General features: G+C 41.8%; 1 protein-coding gene across 5 annotated transcripts; it reads right to left on the bottom strand.

Moving 5' to 3' along the window:
• Positions 1 to 1,193: 1,193 nt before the first annotated feature.
• On the bottom strand, positions 1,194 to 9,997 carry NFKBIZ (NFKB inhibitor zeta). 5 transcript variants are annotated; one of them, XM_062596559.1, is made up of 12 exons: positions 9,672 to 9,997; positions 8,554 to 8,696; positions 7,656 to 7,692; positions 7,461 to 7,567; positions 6,594 to 7,357; positions 6,043 to 6,148; positions 5,576 to 5,722; positions 5,171 to 5,234; positions 4,349 to 4,518; positions 3,588 to 3,698; positions 3,307 to 3,474; positions 1,194 to 2,636 (listed from the first exon to the last, which is right to left on the bottom strand). In XM_062596559.1, exons 1-12 carry the CDS (start codon positions 9,895 to 9,897, stop codon positions 2,583 to 2,585), a joined length of 2,097 nt encoding a protein of 698 aa, XP_062452543.1. In that variant the 5' UTR covers positions 9,898 to 9,997; the 3' UTR covers positions 1,194 to 2,582. The 5 variants fall into 5 exon arrangements, with proteins under 5 accessions (XP_062452543.1, XP_062452558.1, XP_062452550.1 ...); XM_062596574.1 differs by having other exon boundaries at positions 7,461 to 7,564; XM_062596566.1 differs by having other exon boundaries at positions 8,554 to 8,693.
• Positions 9,998 to 18,042: the final 8,045 nt, after the last annotated feature.

Below are 18,042 nucleotides of genomic sequence, written 5' to 3'. Positions count from 1 at the left end.
ATTAGCAAATCCCCAGGAAAGTGCAAGATCAGGGCAAGCCTGTACGATACTTCCCCAAGTACCATCCCCGCGCCCTTCAACACAGGTGACTGCCTTATGTGGTTAGGTTGTTCGTAACCCTTCACACAAAGGTCCTTCTTCCAAGTGCCTGCCCAGTCCCTCCTTGAATCAACACACTACTTGCTTCTACGACATTCTTTAACTGTCTCAGAATTGCATCCTGCTGTCTGCTTTTGATACACCTTAATACCTCTAGGTTTTATACAGAAAGGAACAGTAATCCCTATACAGTCTCTCTGGTCAGTCATGACTTTGCAGAGCTGTCAAATCTACTGTCAGACACTTCCAGGCTGAAGAGTCCTAATATACTCAGCAGCTCCCTGTAGGAAGGCTCTTCCACACCTCCAGGTCTGTTCCAGTTCTAAAACTTTCACACAAGGGAATACAATAGCAGTAAGGTGGGCGTGAAGAACATTTATACAGTACCATAAAAACCATTCCCCTCCCTTCAATTCCTTTCTTATAGTTTTAGTGATTTGTTTTTGACTGTTGCTGAGCACTGAGCCAGTAAGATAGATGTGTTTCATGACAGACAGTCCTTGCTTCTGCAAGTTCATAATCAATTCAGAGTCCACCTTTTTATGGCACTGGGCCAGTCTTCCCCCAAATGCATAACTTCATTTACTTATGCAGACTGTCATCTGTGCTGAGTTGACCGCTTGTACTTGAGCTGTAAGAACAGAGGTCAGACAAGGAAGTCATGGGGAAGTCAGGTTGTCAAAAGCACTCCCATTTTTCTAAGTATACAGTCCAGAATAAGAAGAGAGGATACTCTGAAAGAAGCAATATTTCATGTGAGAATGTGCAATTTGGACAAATAATTGGATATCTCTTCCCAATTGAGGCACAGCTATCCAAAACATAGGCAAACCAACTGCAAAGTGCATAGCCTAAAAGGCCCCAGTACCACCTACAAAAAAGGCATCAGACAGGAATAATCACCAACACAGGGATGGAAAGATCACTTCATTTCATCCTTTGCAAATGGACCTTCACCCTCACAACATAACTGCTTTTCACACAGTTCTTCAGTACTGGTAACAACAGGTTACTATAGGAAAAAGCACTGGGCTAAACCAACTTATCTCAAACCTGATTTTGTTAATATTTGTAACAGACAGTAGCCACAAAAATTTTAATCAAGATGTTTTATTCAAACAAGTTAATGAGACCTTCCAAGAAATACATCATAACTAGGCCTCAGTATATCAGATTTTCCCACTTAGTTTGTCTACAAGACATACTTCAAAACAGTACAGACTAAACGGTTACAAAAGAGAACTGTATGGGATGCCAAAATAGTTTAAGAGCAAAGATACCATACAGAGAACATTACTGGATTACAGTTCATCATACATTGTTCTGAAAGTGACAGGAAGTTCTCCTGACAGAATACAAGTATACAGCATCACTAGTAAACATTTTGCATTAACAGCCATAGTTATTAAAAATTGGAAAAATATTAACTTCACTATTACTTGGCTATCCACTATACCTATAAGGTAAAACCATAAATGGACTAACTCTGCTTAGGAGGTGAAGAAAGATTAAAGTCTCTAGAATTAACTAGAGCCCAATTCAGCAAATTATTTATGCACATGCTTAAGTCCTACTGACACTAGTGGGGCTTACACATATTTAAGTATTATAATGAACAAGAGATTTCAGCATGCATCTAAAGTACATGCTAAACACTTTCATTGAATCAGGACCATAGTCTTCAAAGTATAACAGCTATATACACTATTAAGTCATATTTCCCCCTCAAACTATTGCCCCATCAAAAGAAAAACCTGTATTGGGTATAATAAAAACTGATATTGTCGTACGAAACAGCAAGGCTTTGTTATATTAATAAACTCAGAGCAGACAAATCAGCATCAGGGAAAAAAAGTCAACTTTGATGCACCTTTGGTCTTCAGTCTTTCAAAATCAGAATTCACATGATTTGCACCAATATAAAATTCAATACACAATTCATAAGTTCAAGGCACTTCTTTCTTATCAGTTCATTCTCCAACCTCAGTAAATTCTATACAGCTGTACAATAATGCCAGTGACTATACAATCTTGCACAAGATACTGGAAGAAAGCTACAAAGTATATAAATAAATTTTCAGCTTCAAAATACTTGATTTCTCCTACACTTGATATTTAAGTGTGATTAAAAACAAAGCTCTGTTGTCAAAATTTAATAGCTCTCTAAAACGTTTCCTGTAGCATTGTCTTTGTCCAGAAGTCATTCATTTTGCTGTTTAAATCAATCAGTCCTGCCGTAGCTATGAAATCCAGGTATCCAGCTAAAGGTTCCACGTACTTGGGAATGAAACATTCCCATTTGCTTAGAGGAATTACATTTGTTTTTCTTATATAACCCACTATATGATAGTGAACAAAATACTTTTGTTTCATAGAAACAACTAACATTTGCCCACACCAGGCAAATGCTCTATTTACAGATACATTAGGACTGCCTAACTGACAGTGAGTGTAAGTTAACTGAACTCCAAGAAACATGGAGTTTAAAACGGCGACACTCTCTGCTGAATCGCCTTCCCTTTTAGGATACGTCTTATCTAGAGAGGAGAAAGAGACAAAAGATTAAGTATTCATCATCCTAAAGCATGTCATATCTGAAAAGACATGAAATACCTAGAGACTCAGTTCTGCATTCCTCATTTATCTAAGGCCAGATTCTCAGTTCAGTTGCACCCAAGTGATCTAATTTTTCATAATTAGAATCAATAAAAGGAACCAGAATTACTCAGTTACTTAGCTTATTAGCTTCTCAAGTCAAGAGCTATCTTTTATGTATTTATACAGCATCTAGGAAGCAGGTTTTCATCTGTGATTAAGATCTAAGAACTGCCATTAATTATCACAAAAACAGCAAGAACATGATCATACCCCATACTGAGACAAACTAGAGAAGGTAGGTCAGCTCCTATAATCCTGCAAGGTTACATACTAGTTTGATAATAAAAAGCAATAAAAAACTTCCAAAAAGGGAAACAAGAGCTATAAATGAATCCTGTAGTTTCAGGTCTGTTTTTAATGTCAGGATCAGACAAAAAGCAAAAAAACTTGAAGAAAATAGCACTTTCCAAGTCTTTCTAAAAACTGTAACTCAAAGCCTAGAAGAACTTTGAGGGGAATAAGACTTTTTTATTGTTTGGGGGATGGGAGTGGGGGATTTGTTTTGCTCGTTTGGGGAGGGGTTGTCTGTTTGCCTTTTTTTCATTTTACCTGTTCTCCTACAAGGCCATCAGGAACAAGATGAACTGGCTGCTCATTCTCCAAATTTCTGGCACTCGGATCAGCTCCCTTTCGCATTAACAGGCGAACAGCATCCAACTGACTCACCCGATATTGCAGGCTGGCAGCAACATGCAGTGCTGTGTTGCCATTGTAAGCCTAGAGAAGACAAATACCATGAAGGAGAGACAGGGAAATTAGTCTCAGGACACTCGCAGTGCCATACATATGCACATACTGCATTATTTCTCCAGCCCAGAAAATCACCGTACCTTTGCATTAACAAAAGACAGACAGTTGGGCAGCTCCAAAAAGAGACGAATGAGCTCCAGGTTCGCTTCTTCTGCTGCCAGATGTAAAGCTGTGCGACCACTTTTACGATCCTACCAAAAAAAAAAAAGTGTTTTCTGCAGGTGCTTAACCTACCCAGCGTGAACACTAGACAAATGAAAGGCAGAGTAACTATACAGAGCTCTTGTGTGTAAAACATCTATTGAAAATATTTGCACTGTAGTTAACCTCAAAGTCAATCCAACTACATTTTTATATTCTGAGCTAATGAACAAGGTCTTACTGAGCAGTAAACTGATACAGCCAAAATATCAAATATGCCAATTAATAGTTTGACCCTTCATGGGCCTAATCGAACAGGGAAGCATTACTGATTAGAATTCACAGTTCAAAAATAGGGTATCATCACTATTCCTGCTGATATCTCAAAGTGCTTCCAAAAACTTCCTGAAGACAGAATCAACTGGAAATCAGAATACCACCATTATTAATCTAGAAATTAAACTGTTACCTCCTTCTTTCCCTATGTTTCATCTGCATTGGTAATACTTCATTGCTCTGAATAAATGCAGCATTCTCATTCCATTCAGGTAAGTTAAGCTATAAGGTACTTAAACCTTTCAAATTAGTGTGCTTCCCTTGTAACAAATAGGCTGAGACATGAGGCAGGAAAAAGGAACATGGTCAGCTTCCATATTTTCTCAGGAGCTTGTTCATTACACAAAGCTATGTTCTTACTTACTTTTGCTTCAGCAGAGGCTCCCATTTGTATTAGAGTCTTGATGGTTTCTACCAGGCTTTTGTTTCTCAGCAGAAGTTCTTGAACCTCTGGAGAGTGAGGTGGTTGATTGTTTTGCAGTTCATGCAGCACAGCATTATGTGCCAGAACAGCACAATGTAGTGCTGTCAAACCTAAACATTAAAAATCATCATTAATGAACAGTGCAAAACTAATTGACTGGCTGCTTTTAGGAGGACTGCTAAAGGAGCTTCTCCCCCCACCAAGACCAGAGATGGTTCCACATTTCCAAGTGATAATGACTGCTCCTGACTGACTTAGTATTTGGATTCTCAGTCACTGGAAAAGTTTAGTAACACACTGTGAGATCTCAGCCAGTAGATAATGAAATAACAAAGTATGCTAAAGTTTGATTCTAAGATTACTTCAGAAAGAGCCATTACATGGAAAAGAGGTTCAACTCAAATAGCTCTGTTGTCAGAGATTCTGTATCCACTGATATAGCTTTGGTACTCAAACATTTTAAACAGTGGCTCATTATGACCTATGCTCTCCATTACAAAGATCACAATTACTAACAGAAGAGGGGAAGAGGAAAGAGGTCCCAACAGGCAGACACTAACTTTTTTTTAAATATAACAGATACGTTGTGGTTTTCAGTAACAGATATGCCATTTGTAATGTAATTTCAACTGTAATTGGAAATTGGAGCGTGGCAAAGATAGACCCCATTTATGGCTTCTCACCTAGCATAACATTCATGAGCAGCTATAAAACATTATAGCATCCAGTAACTCTGTAAATTATAAACTCATAGCTACTCACCATCATAGTTTGTTGCCTCAAGGTCCACATACTGATTGCTTCCCACAGCTCCCTTCCGGATTGCCTGTAAAAGAGGGAACAGATAGGCATTTATCTGTGCAAACCATATTGTTTCCTCAAGCCTGTGGAGCATTGCTGCAATGAAGTTGCAATAAATAACAGTATCAAGAGACTCACTGTTTTAGTATACTGCAGGATTCCACCAAATTAATCCAAAAAGTTGGCAAGAATCTTAAAAAATGCAACATCACTAAGCCATTATTTTTGAGCCCTGGAACATATCTACAAGGCTGCACAGAGTGAAAGATACAGGGAATTGTTGTGTTTTCAGAATTTTCCAAGACAACTAATAAAAGTTTAAGCATCCTGGGTAGGTAAGACCTACATCTCCCGTCTCATCCTTACCTGAAGGACCTGGGCATGCCCCTTCTCAGCACAAACATGCAATGGTGTTCTACCCCAGCAGTCTGTGGTGTTGACTTGAGCCCCCAAGCTAACCAAGTCCTGTACAATGAGATGCTGATTGGCAGCCACAGCCACCTGGAAGGCACTCTGCAAACATTGAGAAGAAAACATCCTATTAGTCATCTGATCTCTAACAGGAAATAGTAACTAAAACAAATAAAAATCCTAGCTGCCTCATATTATTTAAGCAGTGATTACAAATACCAGGAAGACAGGACAAATAAAGTTGAACAGAGTTTTGCCAGCTCAAAGTGATCCCAAAATAGTATTAATAGCTCAAGGATAGTATTGGTATGTAGCTAAATCTCAGGATTAATATTAAATAAGCATTTGTCCACACCTTCCTCAAGGTCCAGACATGCAGAACTCAGGTGCACAAAACAGGTGCAAAAAAATGAAAACCTCACCTGGCCATTGTGCTCTTTAATATCCAGCATGTGCAGGGCAGCCATCTTCCTTGCAAGAACATAGGAGAGAGCTCGTCGGCCCTGGGCAACAGCAATGTGAAGGAAGCTGCAGGGAAAAAGGGAAGCAGTTACACATCCATATAAGCAGGAGCTTAAGTCATAAGAGATCCAAGTGTGCATGATGCAAGGGGTGTTACAGTGCCAGCTTCAGATATCTCATTTAGGTGACTAAGATGGGAAAATAGGCACATTCTTCCTCAGGCAATTCAAAGCATCTAAATTAGAATCTTTTCCTCTCCATTTACGAGATAAATCTAACAGTAAGTGCGTGAAATTAGATGGTACAAATACCTTATCTACTAAATGCACTGCAACTCTGTGTAAAGAGTTGGCCGTTGTCAGCAGGGCCATGTATTTCATTTGATTACAGAAACTGCTGCACTCAAGACATGCTAATGAATAGCTTCCAGTACAACCCAATAGTCCACCAAAAGCTGAACAGGAATACTCCTAAATGCTACTTCAAAAACACTGAAATAAACAGTACTCACGTGTCTCCATCTGCATCTTTTGTGAGGAACTGGTCTTGAGAGATATTAGCCAGTTTGTTTTCCTCCTGCTCCACCTGCCATTGAAAAAATGACTTGCCCAGCTGTGCTGTGCTTCTGGCAGTGTTTTGGTGTGATAAAGATACATTCAAAGCAGCCAAAGAGACACTGTGTTCAAGACTATCACAGATGCTACTGGGAACCAAGCTGAAGTTCGGAGTATGGGTGCTGACATCAGCCTGTGGGTGAGCGCTGGTTGGGGGCTGCAGAGGAGCGGACATATTCTCTGAGCCTTCAGAATCATTCAAGAGAGAGGAGAAACTTTGTGATGGACAATACTGCAGTTCATGGCTCTCAAAGGTATTCTGATGGTAGCTAGGAGACTGGTCATTGGCAGAAAAGGGCCTGTACTCCAGGGATGGATCCGAAGTGTAATTCTGGGGCAAATCCTGGTTCTGTGACATAGGAAACTGGTAATGCTGAGGAGGATCAAGCATATGCTGGGAGGTGTGTTCTTGGAGTGCTTGGTACTTCTGGGATGGGGAGAAAGTTTGTGTTCCCGGGCTGTCTCGGTATTGCTCCCTTGGCGAGTTATGGTTAGAGACTGGGTGCAACCAGCTAACCTGCACTGTATTCAGAGAAACAAGGCTAGACTCGTTCTTAATATTTATGATGTTCTGAAGTAGATCAGAATTGCTCTCATGCTTTGGTTCATTTTTATGAGTCTCCTCCATGTTGTCCACAGAAGTTGGTGTCTGAGGTGGTGTCTGCCAGAAAAATAAAAGAACCCCCCAAAATTTAGATATTATTTAGTTGGCAATTTCTGTATACAAAGCAAAAATGCAGCCTCAGTAAAATTAGTAAGTTTACCAGGAGATGTGGGTGAACAGTAGCTTGGCGTTTGTAAGAAGGTCCATCAGAAAGGTGCTCAGACAGTTTTCTTTTGCCACTGTGACCAAGTATGCTCTTGAGCTCTGCTGAAAAGAAAGTAAATTTAGTATCCATTTTGAAGTTATTCCTACAAGTTACAATATTATTGTGAGGTGTTTAAAAAAGGATTTGTACCTGTATACTGTTCGTAGTTCACCAGTCCTCCTTGTGTCTATTTGAGAAAAAAAAAATTACTCCATTATAGTGGTACTTCAGGAATAAGAAAACAAAAGAAGTTTTACTTCTATAAATATAAAATATACCTTAGAATTATTCTAATGCATGATTTTTAAACCTTAATTAAAACAATTACATTAAAGTTGGAAAACAGAAAGTTTTATAGAACTTGAATGAAAACCACTGTTTTTAAGGCATTGAGCTATTTCTTACAACACCACAAAACAAAACCTAAAGAAAAGACACTGCTCCTTAGTAAAGCCTAAAGGTGTGATGTAAATAAGCCTGTAGATTTTCTCCTGCTTTAGTACTGTCAACTTTTCTGTATGAAAATCTCCCCCAGCAACACTTGTCTAAGAAATCCAAACACTCATGCAAAAGAAGTCTTTTATTCTAAAGAATCTCCCCCAGCTTTTCCTCAAATTTTCTGCCCTTACCCTTCCAGACTGGGCTTTGTTATCACACAACATATCCTGTACAGCATGGAGAAGTGCAATAGCATGACAGCCTAGTAAGCGGTTCTCTTCTGATAAAGTTCCCTGCTCTTTTAATGGATGATCTCACACGAGTTAACAGGGAGTTTTTACTGTTTCACAATATCAACAAATCTATCTGAACTCCCTTTGGAAAATAAAGCTTAGCAAGAACATTGCTAAGTGTCTCCTCTTCTCACAGCAAACCCTCTTACTAATTTCTTCCTGGCTCTTTTTTCCATTATGCACTGAAAAGGAAAAAAACTGACTCCCTTCACATCAGATACCACTAAAAACAAGTCTTCTGTTTTATCGCATGCCTTTTTTGCCAACTTCAGGAGTCATTAAGCCCGATTATGTCAGGACTTAAAAATGTTTATTACCTTGCATTCATCAGTAGCAGAGCCTGAGGACATCTGTTTGCTGCTTCTGAAGTGCAACAGCAGTTCTTTTACTGAGTTCTTCACACGGACCCCTTGGAAAGGTCCTCTGTGTTGCTTTCCTCCCCCCATGTGTTGATCAACTGCTAAGACATGAAACAAAATCAACACTTAAGCCATCAACTCATTTTCATTAGAGGAAAAAAGAAATCATAAACACTTATGGAAAATAACCTAGAACTTTGCTTTCAAATGAGAAGAGAGAATATCTTTGAAACAAGATGATGTTCCAATGAACTCTCTCATTCATTTCAGAAGCATACAACATCCTTCAGTTTATATCAGCCCAGAATCTCTCCCACCCTAGCTCTTGTTGGTAAATAGGTGGAAATATTAAACACAGGCACTACATTCACATTAATGCTTAAAGAACATTGAATTGCTGAATTGCTTTTGTCTAACGTGAAACTAGTATTTTTAATTACTCTTGTTTTTGATGTCCATACTGGATGGTCTCATCCTTTCAGATCCTGTTTGTTTCAAAGCTCCAGCACAACCATCCCTCAAGTAACCTCTCCTGTTTCATGACTTCTCTAAGATCAGATCTGCTTTAGAAACAGAAGTGAAAGACCGGAAATCATGACTTCATGCACTCAACCAGAGCCAAAAAATAATGTGACTCAAGAAGAAAAGTACAAGGTTTAGCAGAAAAATATTATACATACAACATATGTACTATATACACACACATATATGTATACACATACACTCAAAACTGAAAAAACAACTAACAAACCCCAAGATGATTTCAAGCAAGACTCGTTCACAGAAAGCTTTTTTCAGCTTTTTCATTTTTAAGGAATGTTTTTTTTTTTTTTTTTTTTTTTTTTTTTTTTTTTTTTTTTTTGCAAACAAACCTCTCACAGCAAAATGAGGCAGTGAAACCAGCCCGAAAGGCAGACGAGCGGGGAGCGGCCCCTCACGGAAAGGAGCCCGGTGTCATTAGCCAACGGCCCGACCAACGGCCGAGCCAACGGCCGCCCGCCTCGGCGCGCGCCGCCGCCCCCCTCCCCTCCCCCGCCGCCGCGCAGAGCCCCGGGGGGCGGCCGGGCACGTCGTACCTTGCAGCGCGGGGCGGGCGCCGCCCCGGGGGTCCCTCCGGCCGCCGCCGCGGCTGCTCACCGAGAGGTCCGAGTCGGAGCCCGGCGAGCCCGGGGCCGAGTGAGCCGGCGAGCAGCTGCCCTCACTGGAGTGGGGCGAGGCCCCGTAGAAGTAGGCGAGGTTGATGGGGCTGCTCAGGGCGCCGCCGCCGTCGGGCGCCGCGTCCCGGCTGCTGTCCACAATCATGGCGCCGCGCGGCGGCGGGCGGTGGCGGGTGGCGGAGGGCGCGGGCAGGGGCGCGCGCACGGCCAGGGCTGAGCGGGCGACACCACCGGCGACGGCAGCACTGGTAGCAACGCCAACTACGGCCGGCGCCGGCGCCGGCGGCCGCTTATAGCGGCTCCGCCCCGCCGGCAGGGGGCGGGGCCGGAGGGGGCGGGGGGCGGGGCCGCGCTTCCCGTAAAGGTGGCGGTTGGGGCCGCAGCTGGGCTGGGAGGGGGTGACGGCAGCCGCTGTGGGGGGCACCGGGGACGGTCATACGCACTTGCGTACACTTATATAGATGCTCACACCCTGCTCCTCTTACCTAGTTTGGGGGAGCCCCTGGCGAATCCGCCTAGACCCTACGGGCCCCCTTCCCCCAGGGCAGCGTCGGCGCCCGCTGCCGGCCCAGGGGAGGTGTCGAGGCGCAGCGAGCGTTGGAAGCAAACGCGAGGCCCAACGGCCCCCGCCTTGGACACGGCGATGGAAAGCGTGGGCTTGGCACGTGGCACATGCCAGCGCTCACATCCCCGGCGCCCAGGCGCAGCCCTCGCCGCAGAAGAGGCTGCGCAGGCCCTTGCTCCTGCTCCTTTCGGGCTGGGGTTGAGGCAGCGCTGGCTTGCCCGGCTGGGGTTTCCCTGGTCATGTGCGTAAGGTGGCAAGTGGGCAGCATCCAGAGAGAAGGGAAACGTGCGCGGTTACTCACGACACGCATGAGTCACCTCTCTTCATCTTCTCTCTGAGTGTGTAGTAGGCAGGGGGCAGATAGTCCTTGGAGACTAGCAGAGAGAAGTAAATAAGTAATACTGCGCCGAAACTAAAAGCGGGTGAAACTGCATGCCTATGACTACTATTAACAACATTACTGATTTATCAGTTGCATTCACAGGGGAGATTCAGATTTCTGCTTTTTAAAAAACGTTTCTGCTTTCTTGGTTTCCTCTGAGGTCTCCATCTTCGAAAAAACAAGCATTAAAAGTATGGGTCGGTCCACTCAAGGATGTGATTAGGATGTTTTTAGCACTCTAGCTGCCTCAAAAATACACAGTAGAACACCATAGTATTTCTAAAGTACATCATGTAAATTGGAGGTCTATAATTTAGCTTATTATATGTCCTTTAATGCTATTAAAAAACAAGTGACAGGTGCAATGTAAAATTATATTTATCAATTGCAAGGATACAGGAGGGAATTACTTCATATTTTTCAGATATTTTTTCTCCAGACAGGTAAAGGAAGAGTTTCATTTGGAAATAAACACAGAGTTTTCTTTTCCAAAGACTGTCATTTTAAGGTTTAGTTTGAATTCACACAAGCACAGTAAAATTTGCACTGTAATCTATAAAATGAAAGCAGACATTCAGTAATGCCAGAAATGGCACAGTCTAATAAAATTAAAAGTTTATTTGCTCCCTGATGAGGCGCTGCCTCCCATGTGAGTATTCACACTGATTTCAGTGACTCTCTTTAGGCAAGGAAGAATCTGTGAAATCAGGCCATGTGTCTTAAACATGCAAAAAGATTCTTCTCTGTTGTTCTCAAAACCTTAGATCTCAATGAAGATATTTTAGCCTTAGGTAGCTATTCTAATCATTTCTTTGTTAGAAAGCATTTGCTGATCAGAGATCCTTCAGCTCAGGAATGCGCTTTGCACACTTGGTAGCTGATGGATCCGTAACACAGCTTTTGGGAAAACAGATCTGACTGATCAAACTTTACATCATTGCCACGTAACTAGGAAAGCAAGCAGTTTTAAATATAACGGCAGCTTAATCTAGTTGGTAGGGTCCCCCAGTACTGCTGCAAATGGAGAGCTTGTCTTTTAACAAGCAAACGATAATGTGAATCACAGAAGTAAATAATCCAAAGAATTAGATTTGGCATTGTAGTGGTCTGTAATTATCTTTAAAATTTCAAGATAAAAAGTGAATTTCATACCAAAAGTGGATTTCATTTACACAACATACAGGGAGAGGTGGACAGTGTCCTCATCATTGCCATTCAGTAGTAGTCTTGCAATTTACTTAATTAACGATTAGTCTCCCCAGATAAATTAAAATTATTCTATAAAGTAATATTTTTAATGTGGTTTTTATTTTAGTTTAAAGAAGAGGGTTTGGGATTCTTTTTCTATTCTGTTCCGATATTCTTACTCTACTGGGGGTAAATTGCTGACTTGCTCTCATTTTACCAAGCAAAGTCTACTTCAGGCAACCCTCTGATACCTTAATTCATAATTCTTTCAACAACAACATCTTATTTATCAGGTCTTCTGACATAAAACTACTCCCAGTCAAAGCAGATTAGGACAAGTCTAATTCCAGTGAGCTGGGTAACAAAAGCCTCTTTCAAAAATAAACACACCCATCTATTGCACAAGATGAGTTGGCTCCTGACAATCCTGTACTCTCAAAGTGCAGTCCACGTAACTTACTGGCAAATTACTGCTACATTTACACATTGGAATTATTAATGCTACAGACCTTGATCATCTTGAGGGGTCCAAACACTACGTAACATCTGTGGCAACCAAAACCCTGGTAGAAAACTTCAGCGTAAGAAAACTCCTCCTGGACAGGGTAGCAACAAAAAGTGACTGTCACCTCCTCTCCTCACTGGAAACCCGACAGAGGCTGTATCCGCAACGGGAAACCAAACAAAGGGAGGTTGGCTGGGAAGCGACACGGCGACTAGGCACCTCCAGCTTCCTTTGGCTGTGCTGTAATACAGCATAATCCATCACCATTCAGAGCCAGAGAACGCGAGACCAGAGGAGCATGCCCCAGGTCTCCAACTGCTGGCATCACAAGTTTTTATTGCACCGCCTTCATTTATAGCAACGTATCAATAATGCCAACTAGCGGCCAGTAACATTTAGTAACATTTTCTCGGATAGCTTTCTTAAACACATCTACAAATAGTGAGATATGCTTATATTGGTATCTCAGATCACTGCAAAAATATGAAACAAAACACATTTGTTTCCAAATCAAAAACTCTTCTCTCTCTTCAAAATATAGTCCAGGTAAGTTTTGTAGAGTTAAAGATTATCAGTCTTGTTTTAGGTTATACCTATATATTTCATCACTGAAACAGCTTTGATCACTGGTTTTGAGAGTGCAACCTGTGCACACGTCTGCCTCCATTGGAAAAATCAGAAAGGTTGAAAGATGAGATCTTTGATTTCCACTACCAACTCACAGCTAGGCTAGTCACAGTTGTAGGTCTCCATTTTGCTATCCTATTCAAAGTGAGCGTTGAGAACAGATGCACTGGTCATGCTGTACTGGGCTTTCTCATCACGAGGCCTCAAATAACTGCATTCTTATTACAAGGAAACAGCTGCCCTAATTAGAAGCAAAATCAAGAAGCCTATTTGATTTGTTGTTATTGTTAAAATATATTTCCATTGTTTTCAACCATTTTTTAATTATAACAGTAAGATTTTTTCTCGTATCTGGGCCCTCATATTGAGAACAGTATTTTAATAATGATAGCATAAATTCAGACTGAGGGAGAAATTTTGTTTTGAACAAACTGGTTCATCTTTTCTGATGTGAGCTTTATGGTCTGAGCTACACTACCACAGGGAAGGGGAGATCTAGCCTGTACTGCAAAATGGCAGTAAGGAAGCTTGTTGGAAATGTCCAGGAAAGTTCCTTTAACACTGAATTGCTGCACAGCTGGTGTAATTGGACCTGCAAAGCCTGTAACATAAGGTGATAAAGGAGGTACTGGGTAGAGACCACCTGAGCACTCTACTCTGAAGAGTAGAGAGCTGGTTTGCTCACTCTGACTGCGGAGCACAAGCAGAGATTTGTGCATGGCTGGAAGATCATCCTCCCCATACTGAACACCATCTTTTATAGTTTATTATGGAAGTGACCAGCGCCAGTCTAATCCTACATGTGACTAGCCTCTCTATTTATTGTCAAATAACTTGGCTCCACAATTTACCTTCCTGTTCTGGTCCCCAGCTGGTAATGGGGCATTTACATGAGCTTAATTCTGGATCTCTTTTGAAGCAAGCAAACTAGTTGCTTTGGATGAAACCTGGGCACAGTTTGCTCCAAGACCACTCCCCAAAGGCAGGATGGGCAAAACTGTGCCAGAGTTGTTTCCCTGTATGTAATATTACCCTCTAAAAGGGTATCCTACCTGGCCTCCTAGCTCAAGCTTCAAGTCACTCTCCAACATATGCAGCATCTTGTTTTTAAAACAGCACAGTGTGGGCTGTGACACATTATTTCAGGCACATGGAGTTGAAAAACACAAAAAATGTGTCCTAGGAAGACCACATGGAGTTCAGAGGAGACCAAGGCTAAGAGCTACACTGTGTGGACACGGCCAGTCTGCTATAGGGAACAGGCTAGCCTTTATAGTGCGAGAGTGCCTGCAGTGTTTGGTCCCTGAGTCACATACTGGGGTGAATGCTCTAAGGGCTGTAGACTTAAAAAAAAAAAAAAAAAATCTAGTAAGTGGAACTTTCCTTTTTCTGTAAAGCAGCCTGTGGATGTCTCTGTAGGGCATGTGGTCTCCCCTAAGAGTGGGGAGCGTGCTGGCTCTCAGAGCATTGGCAGGTCACAAGGCATCAGAGTGGAATAAACATCTCTCTTGGGCCTCACCCAAGCAGTGAGGCTCAGTGTGCCCCACTTCAGCTAAAGTGACAGAGCATGAACTACTAGTAACAAGGATCTGATTTTTCAATGCATTTCTTCTTGTGTAGCCTCTCTGGTATTTTTTGAAATAAAAATGTTATATCTCACAAACGAGTTGCTTCACATGGGTGAGTATTTGCTGTACATATGCCCTTATTCTGAAATAGGTGTAATTAGCCTCCTGCTGCAGACTTTGAGTCAAGGTGCATGAATACAGCTGCCACACATCTGTATGCTAGAAGCATTTCCACACAGCACACAAATTCCACACAATCCAACATAACATTGAATTTGCTTTTAAATAGCATCAAGACAACTGGAGATAAAGGCATAGTAACTATTTCACTTGTGGAGGCTGTTTAGGATCAATGAGTGGATTTGCTTTGCCAATTTAGGAGACAACATGTCAGCATACTGCTATACTTATATTGCTACATTTTTCCTAGTTGTTGGTCTCCAATACTGTCATTGTAGGATTAACCTAAACTTCAAAATCAAGCATATGTAATTCTTCATATTAAGGGAAAACTCACACTATTTATTTCTGTGTATCTTTTGTGCTTGCTCATTTGATCTGAAAAGTGCCATCAATTCTGCTTTTTTTTTTCTCTCTCTCAGGGTGTTTGATATTTTAAAAGGGGAAAAAGAAAAAAAAGCAAGCTGGTTGCTCCTATGTAGATTCTTTCACACTGTGGCTATAAAGCAGCTAAAATCAGTATGGAGAAAAAGGAACACCAAACCCAGCAAGTGTTATAAAGCTGCCTGTGTTGATCTGAGTTCTTTGCAAGTAAGCAATTTCCCTGCACACCTTATATTTGTGGACATTCCTCTCAGCATACTCAATGCCATGAATCAGTCATGATTTCTCATAAGCTTCTCTATCTCATTAGTTCATAAGCACCTTGCAGTAGGCATTTATTACTAAGGAAATGCACGCACCATGGATGTCACGGCATATAAATAAGGAGCAGAATGCTCTTTCCCCATACCAAAGGGCAACGTCAGATGTCAACTGTGTACCTAGATGAGGTAAATACTGCCTGTTCTTGCCTAGAAATATTTTGCTTACTATTTGCACAGTATTCTAGTTTAGAAAGGGAGTTAGGATTCCCAATAGCAATGACCTGCTAGCAAACATTAACTTGTCACATTTCTGCAGTCCCTCAGTGCTGTTAAGGAGTCTCCTTGTAGGTCTAGAGGTTTAAGCATGAGCTTTGCTCAGGTCTCATGCTGAAGGACTTTTTTCCCCAACTCGGGTGACCAGTTGGGCCATAACCTGTCATCCTGAGCCCGGAGTATTTTCTGAAGTGTGCTGTCAGCTACACGAATCCGTGCTGTAAGCATAGCAGGTGAGTTAGGCTCAAGCAGACTTTGATTTCAGTCTTCTTATGTTCCACAAACGAGAACCATTTCAATCACCTGTAAATCAAAATCTAGTAGGGAATGTAGAGATGTCCTCTGCAAAGCAGTATCACTGTTCAACTGTTTAGTACAGGAAGAAGGAAAAACTGAGAATTGAACTAAGAAAAATACATTTTTTTTAAAAATGTAATCTGCCCAGGACCTTTGCTTTTCCAGTCTCTCAGCTCGTATGTACAGTACTGGGTGGGCTGTCTAAGGTTAAGGTTGCCTTATATTCAGGCATGCTTCTCAGACATGTCTCTTCTTCCACTCAGAAATGTTGTCCAGGCAGATTTTGACATCTCCCTCAGTTCTTGGACATGGCAAACCAGTCCTTTTTGAAGCACAGTGCTTCAAACTTGGTTGACATCTGTCCAGAAATCCTAGACATATTGCAGCATGTGTGCAGATGAATTGTATAGTACTTGTATGGCAGGCTCAGCACCTGCAGGAAGCCTCAGCACTGATTTGCACAAGCCTACACAGCTTATGAGCATATACTCGACCCAAGTGTGCATGTCAGTGTGCAGGAAACCCCAGAGGGAAGTAAGGCAATCGCAGTAAAAGAAGGACACTTGTACCGTGTAAACTTGAGACAAAGCTTATTGAAGTGAATATAGCTGTTCATGTCCTATGTCTTGATCTTATTTCATTATGATTTTTGTTTTATAGATGTTAAATGCCTTTAGTTCAGACTTCCATTTACTAAACAAATCCCAGTTTTCAAACCATATGGCTATCTAACCTCAGGAAAGTCCTGAAACTCAGCTGTAGAGTTATCTTCCATTAGTCAGACCAGAATTCAAGAAATTGGAAATTTTCTCATTTAAAAAGCACCTAAACCAGGGCCACTAAATAAAATTTTACTATGATAAGGAAAATGCTTGGTTAGGAGTAAGGGTTAGGAGAATATTTCCAGGCAGTGGTGCAAAAAGTTCCCTGGTGCTTGGCATGAACTATACGCACTAGGGTAGGTTTTGCCTTCAGTTAAATGTATGCAATCATCTTCAAGTGGGTCAAGGTCACTCCATCTGTGGGTCAGATTTTGCTACCACAAATGTCTGAACAATAAGTATGATATGTCAGCATAGAGCATATTATATGATGTTTGTTTTTGCTTCTACAATCTTAACAAGCAATTCCTACACATTAAAAAAAAAAAAAAAAAAAAAAAAGGATTCCATGATAGTGGATAGTAATGACAAATTACAGCAATATTTAAGTTGCTTATCAGTTAGCATAAAGTATCAAGAAACATGGAAATAAACTCTGTGATTTAATGGGACATCGTGCAAAATTTAGTTCCTACACAGTGGCTTTCTCCTTCAGCTCTCAGCTAGGAAAACACACAGACTACAGCCAGACACATCCTGTCTTACAGGTGCTCTGCTACACCAGGTGCCCCGAGCTTCGCCTGTGCTCAGCCCCAGCACCAGGCACCCAATGGCAGAGGGAACTCGCCGTAACACCACTAAATGCAAAGGGAAACATGGCTTTCTGTGCCCATGAAATGTTTAACTAACCAGAAGGAAGTCGCCCCAAGAGCAAAACTGGTAGAGGATTTTCATCAGGAGCAGAAACACAGCCTCATTGCCCCTGGCCTTAGGGGCCATCTGTCCCTCGGTGGCCAGGCACTGGGACTGGCAGACAGAGAGCCCAGGGCATCACACATCCTCGACTTGGTTCATTCCTCCAGCCAAGGCAAGATGTCCAAGCTGAAAATACGGTGCTGCCATCTAAGGTATTTGTAAGCTACCCTGCCCAGCGGTACACGAGTCTCAAACAACTGTTCTGCGGTGGTACAGCCATGCCCCCAGCCTACGGTAGTCTAAAGTCCAGACTGCGTTTTGTCCTCTGCAAGAAGCTCAGTGCTGAGCTCCCTTCCCTTCCTCTCACATACAGGAGACTGTTAATGAACTGGGCTGCTGCTCTGCCAACTTCATGTGATGATGAAAAGTATATTCCTTCGTTTATTAAGCTTCAGGGTGTAGTTTAAGTTTGTTAAGCTTTTGTCTTTTCATTCTGCCAAAATTTCTCTGAACTGCAAGAAAGTAGACATAGATCCCTATT

This window comes from Rhea pennata, chromosome 1, assembly GCF_028389875.1.
Source record: "Rhea pennata isolate bPtePen1 chromosome 1, bPtePen1.pri, whole genome shotgun sequence".
Lineage (NCBI taxonomy): Eukaryota > Metazoa > Chordata > Aves > Rheiformes > Rheidae > Rhea > Rhea pennata.
This window is presented reverse-complemented; position numbering and strand designations above follow the sequence as displayed.

What these genes read in the sequence shown, in the direction of transcription:
- NFKBIZ (XM_062596559.1), bottom strand. Translation starts at nt 9,897, where the DNA reads ATGATTGTGGACAGCAGCCGGGACGCGGCGCCCGACGGCGGCGGCGCC. An exon ending in CGCCCGCCCCGCGCTGCAAG is followed by an intron (nt 8,697 to 9,671) that starts GTACGACGTGCC and finishes TTCATGTCTTAG; the next exon opens with CAGTTGATCAACACATGGGG. An exon ending in GAGCCTCTGCTGAAGCAAAA is followed by an intron (nt 3,699 to 4,348) that starts GTAAGTAAGAAC and finishes TTTTTTTGGTAG; the next exon opens with GATCGTAAAAGTGGTCGCAC.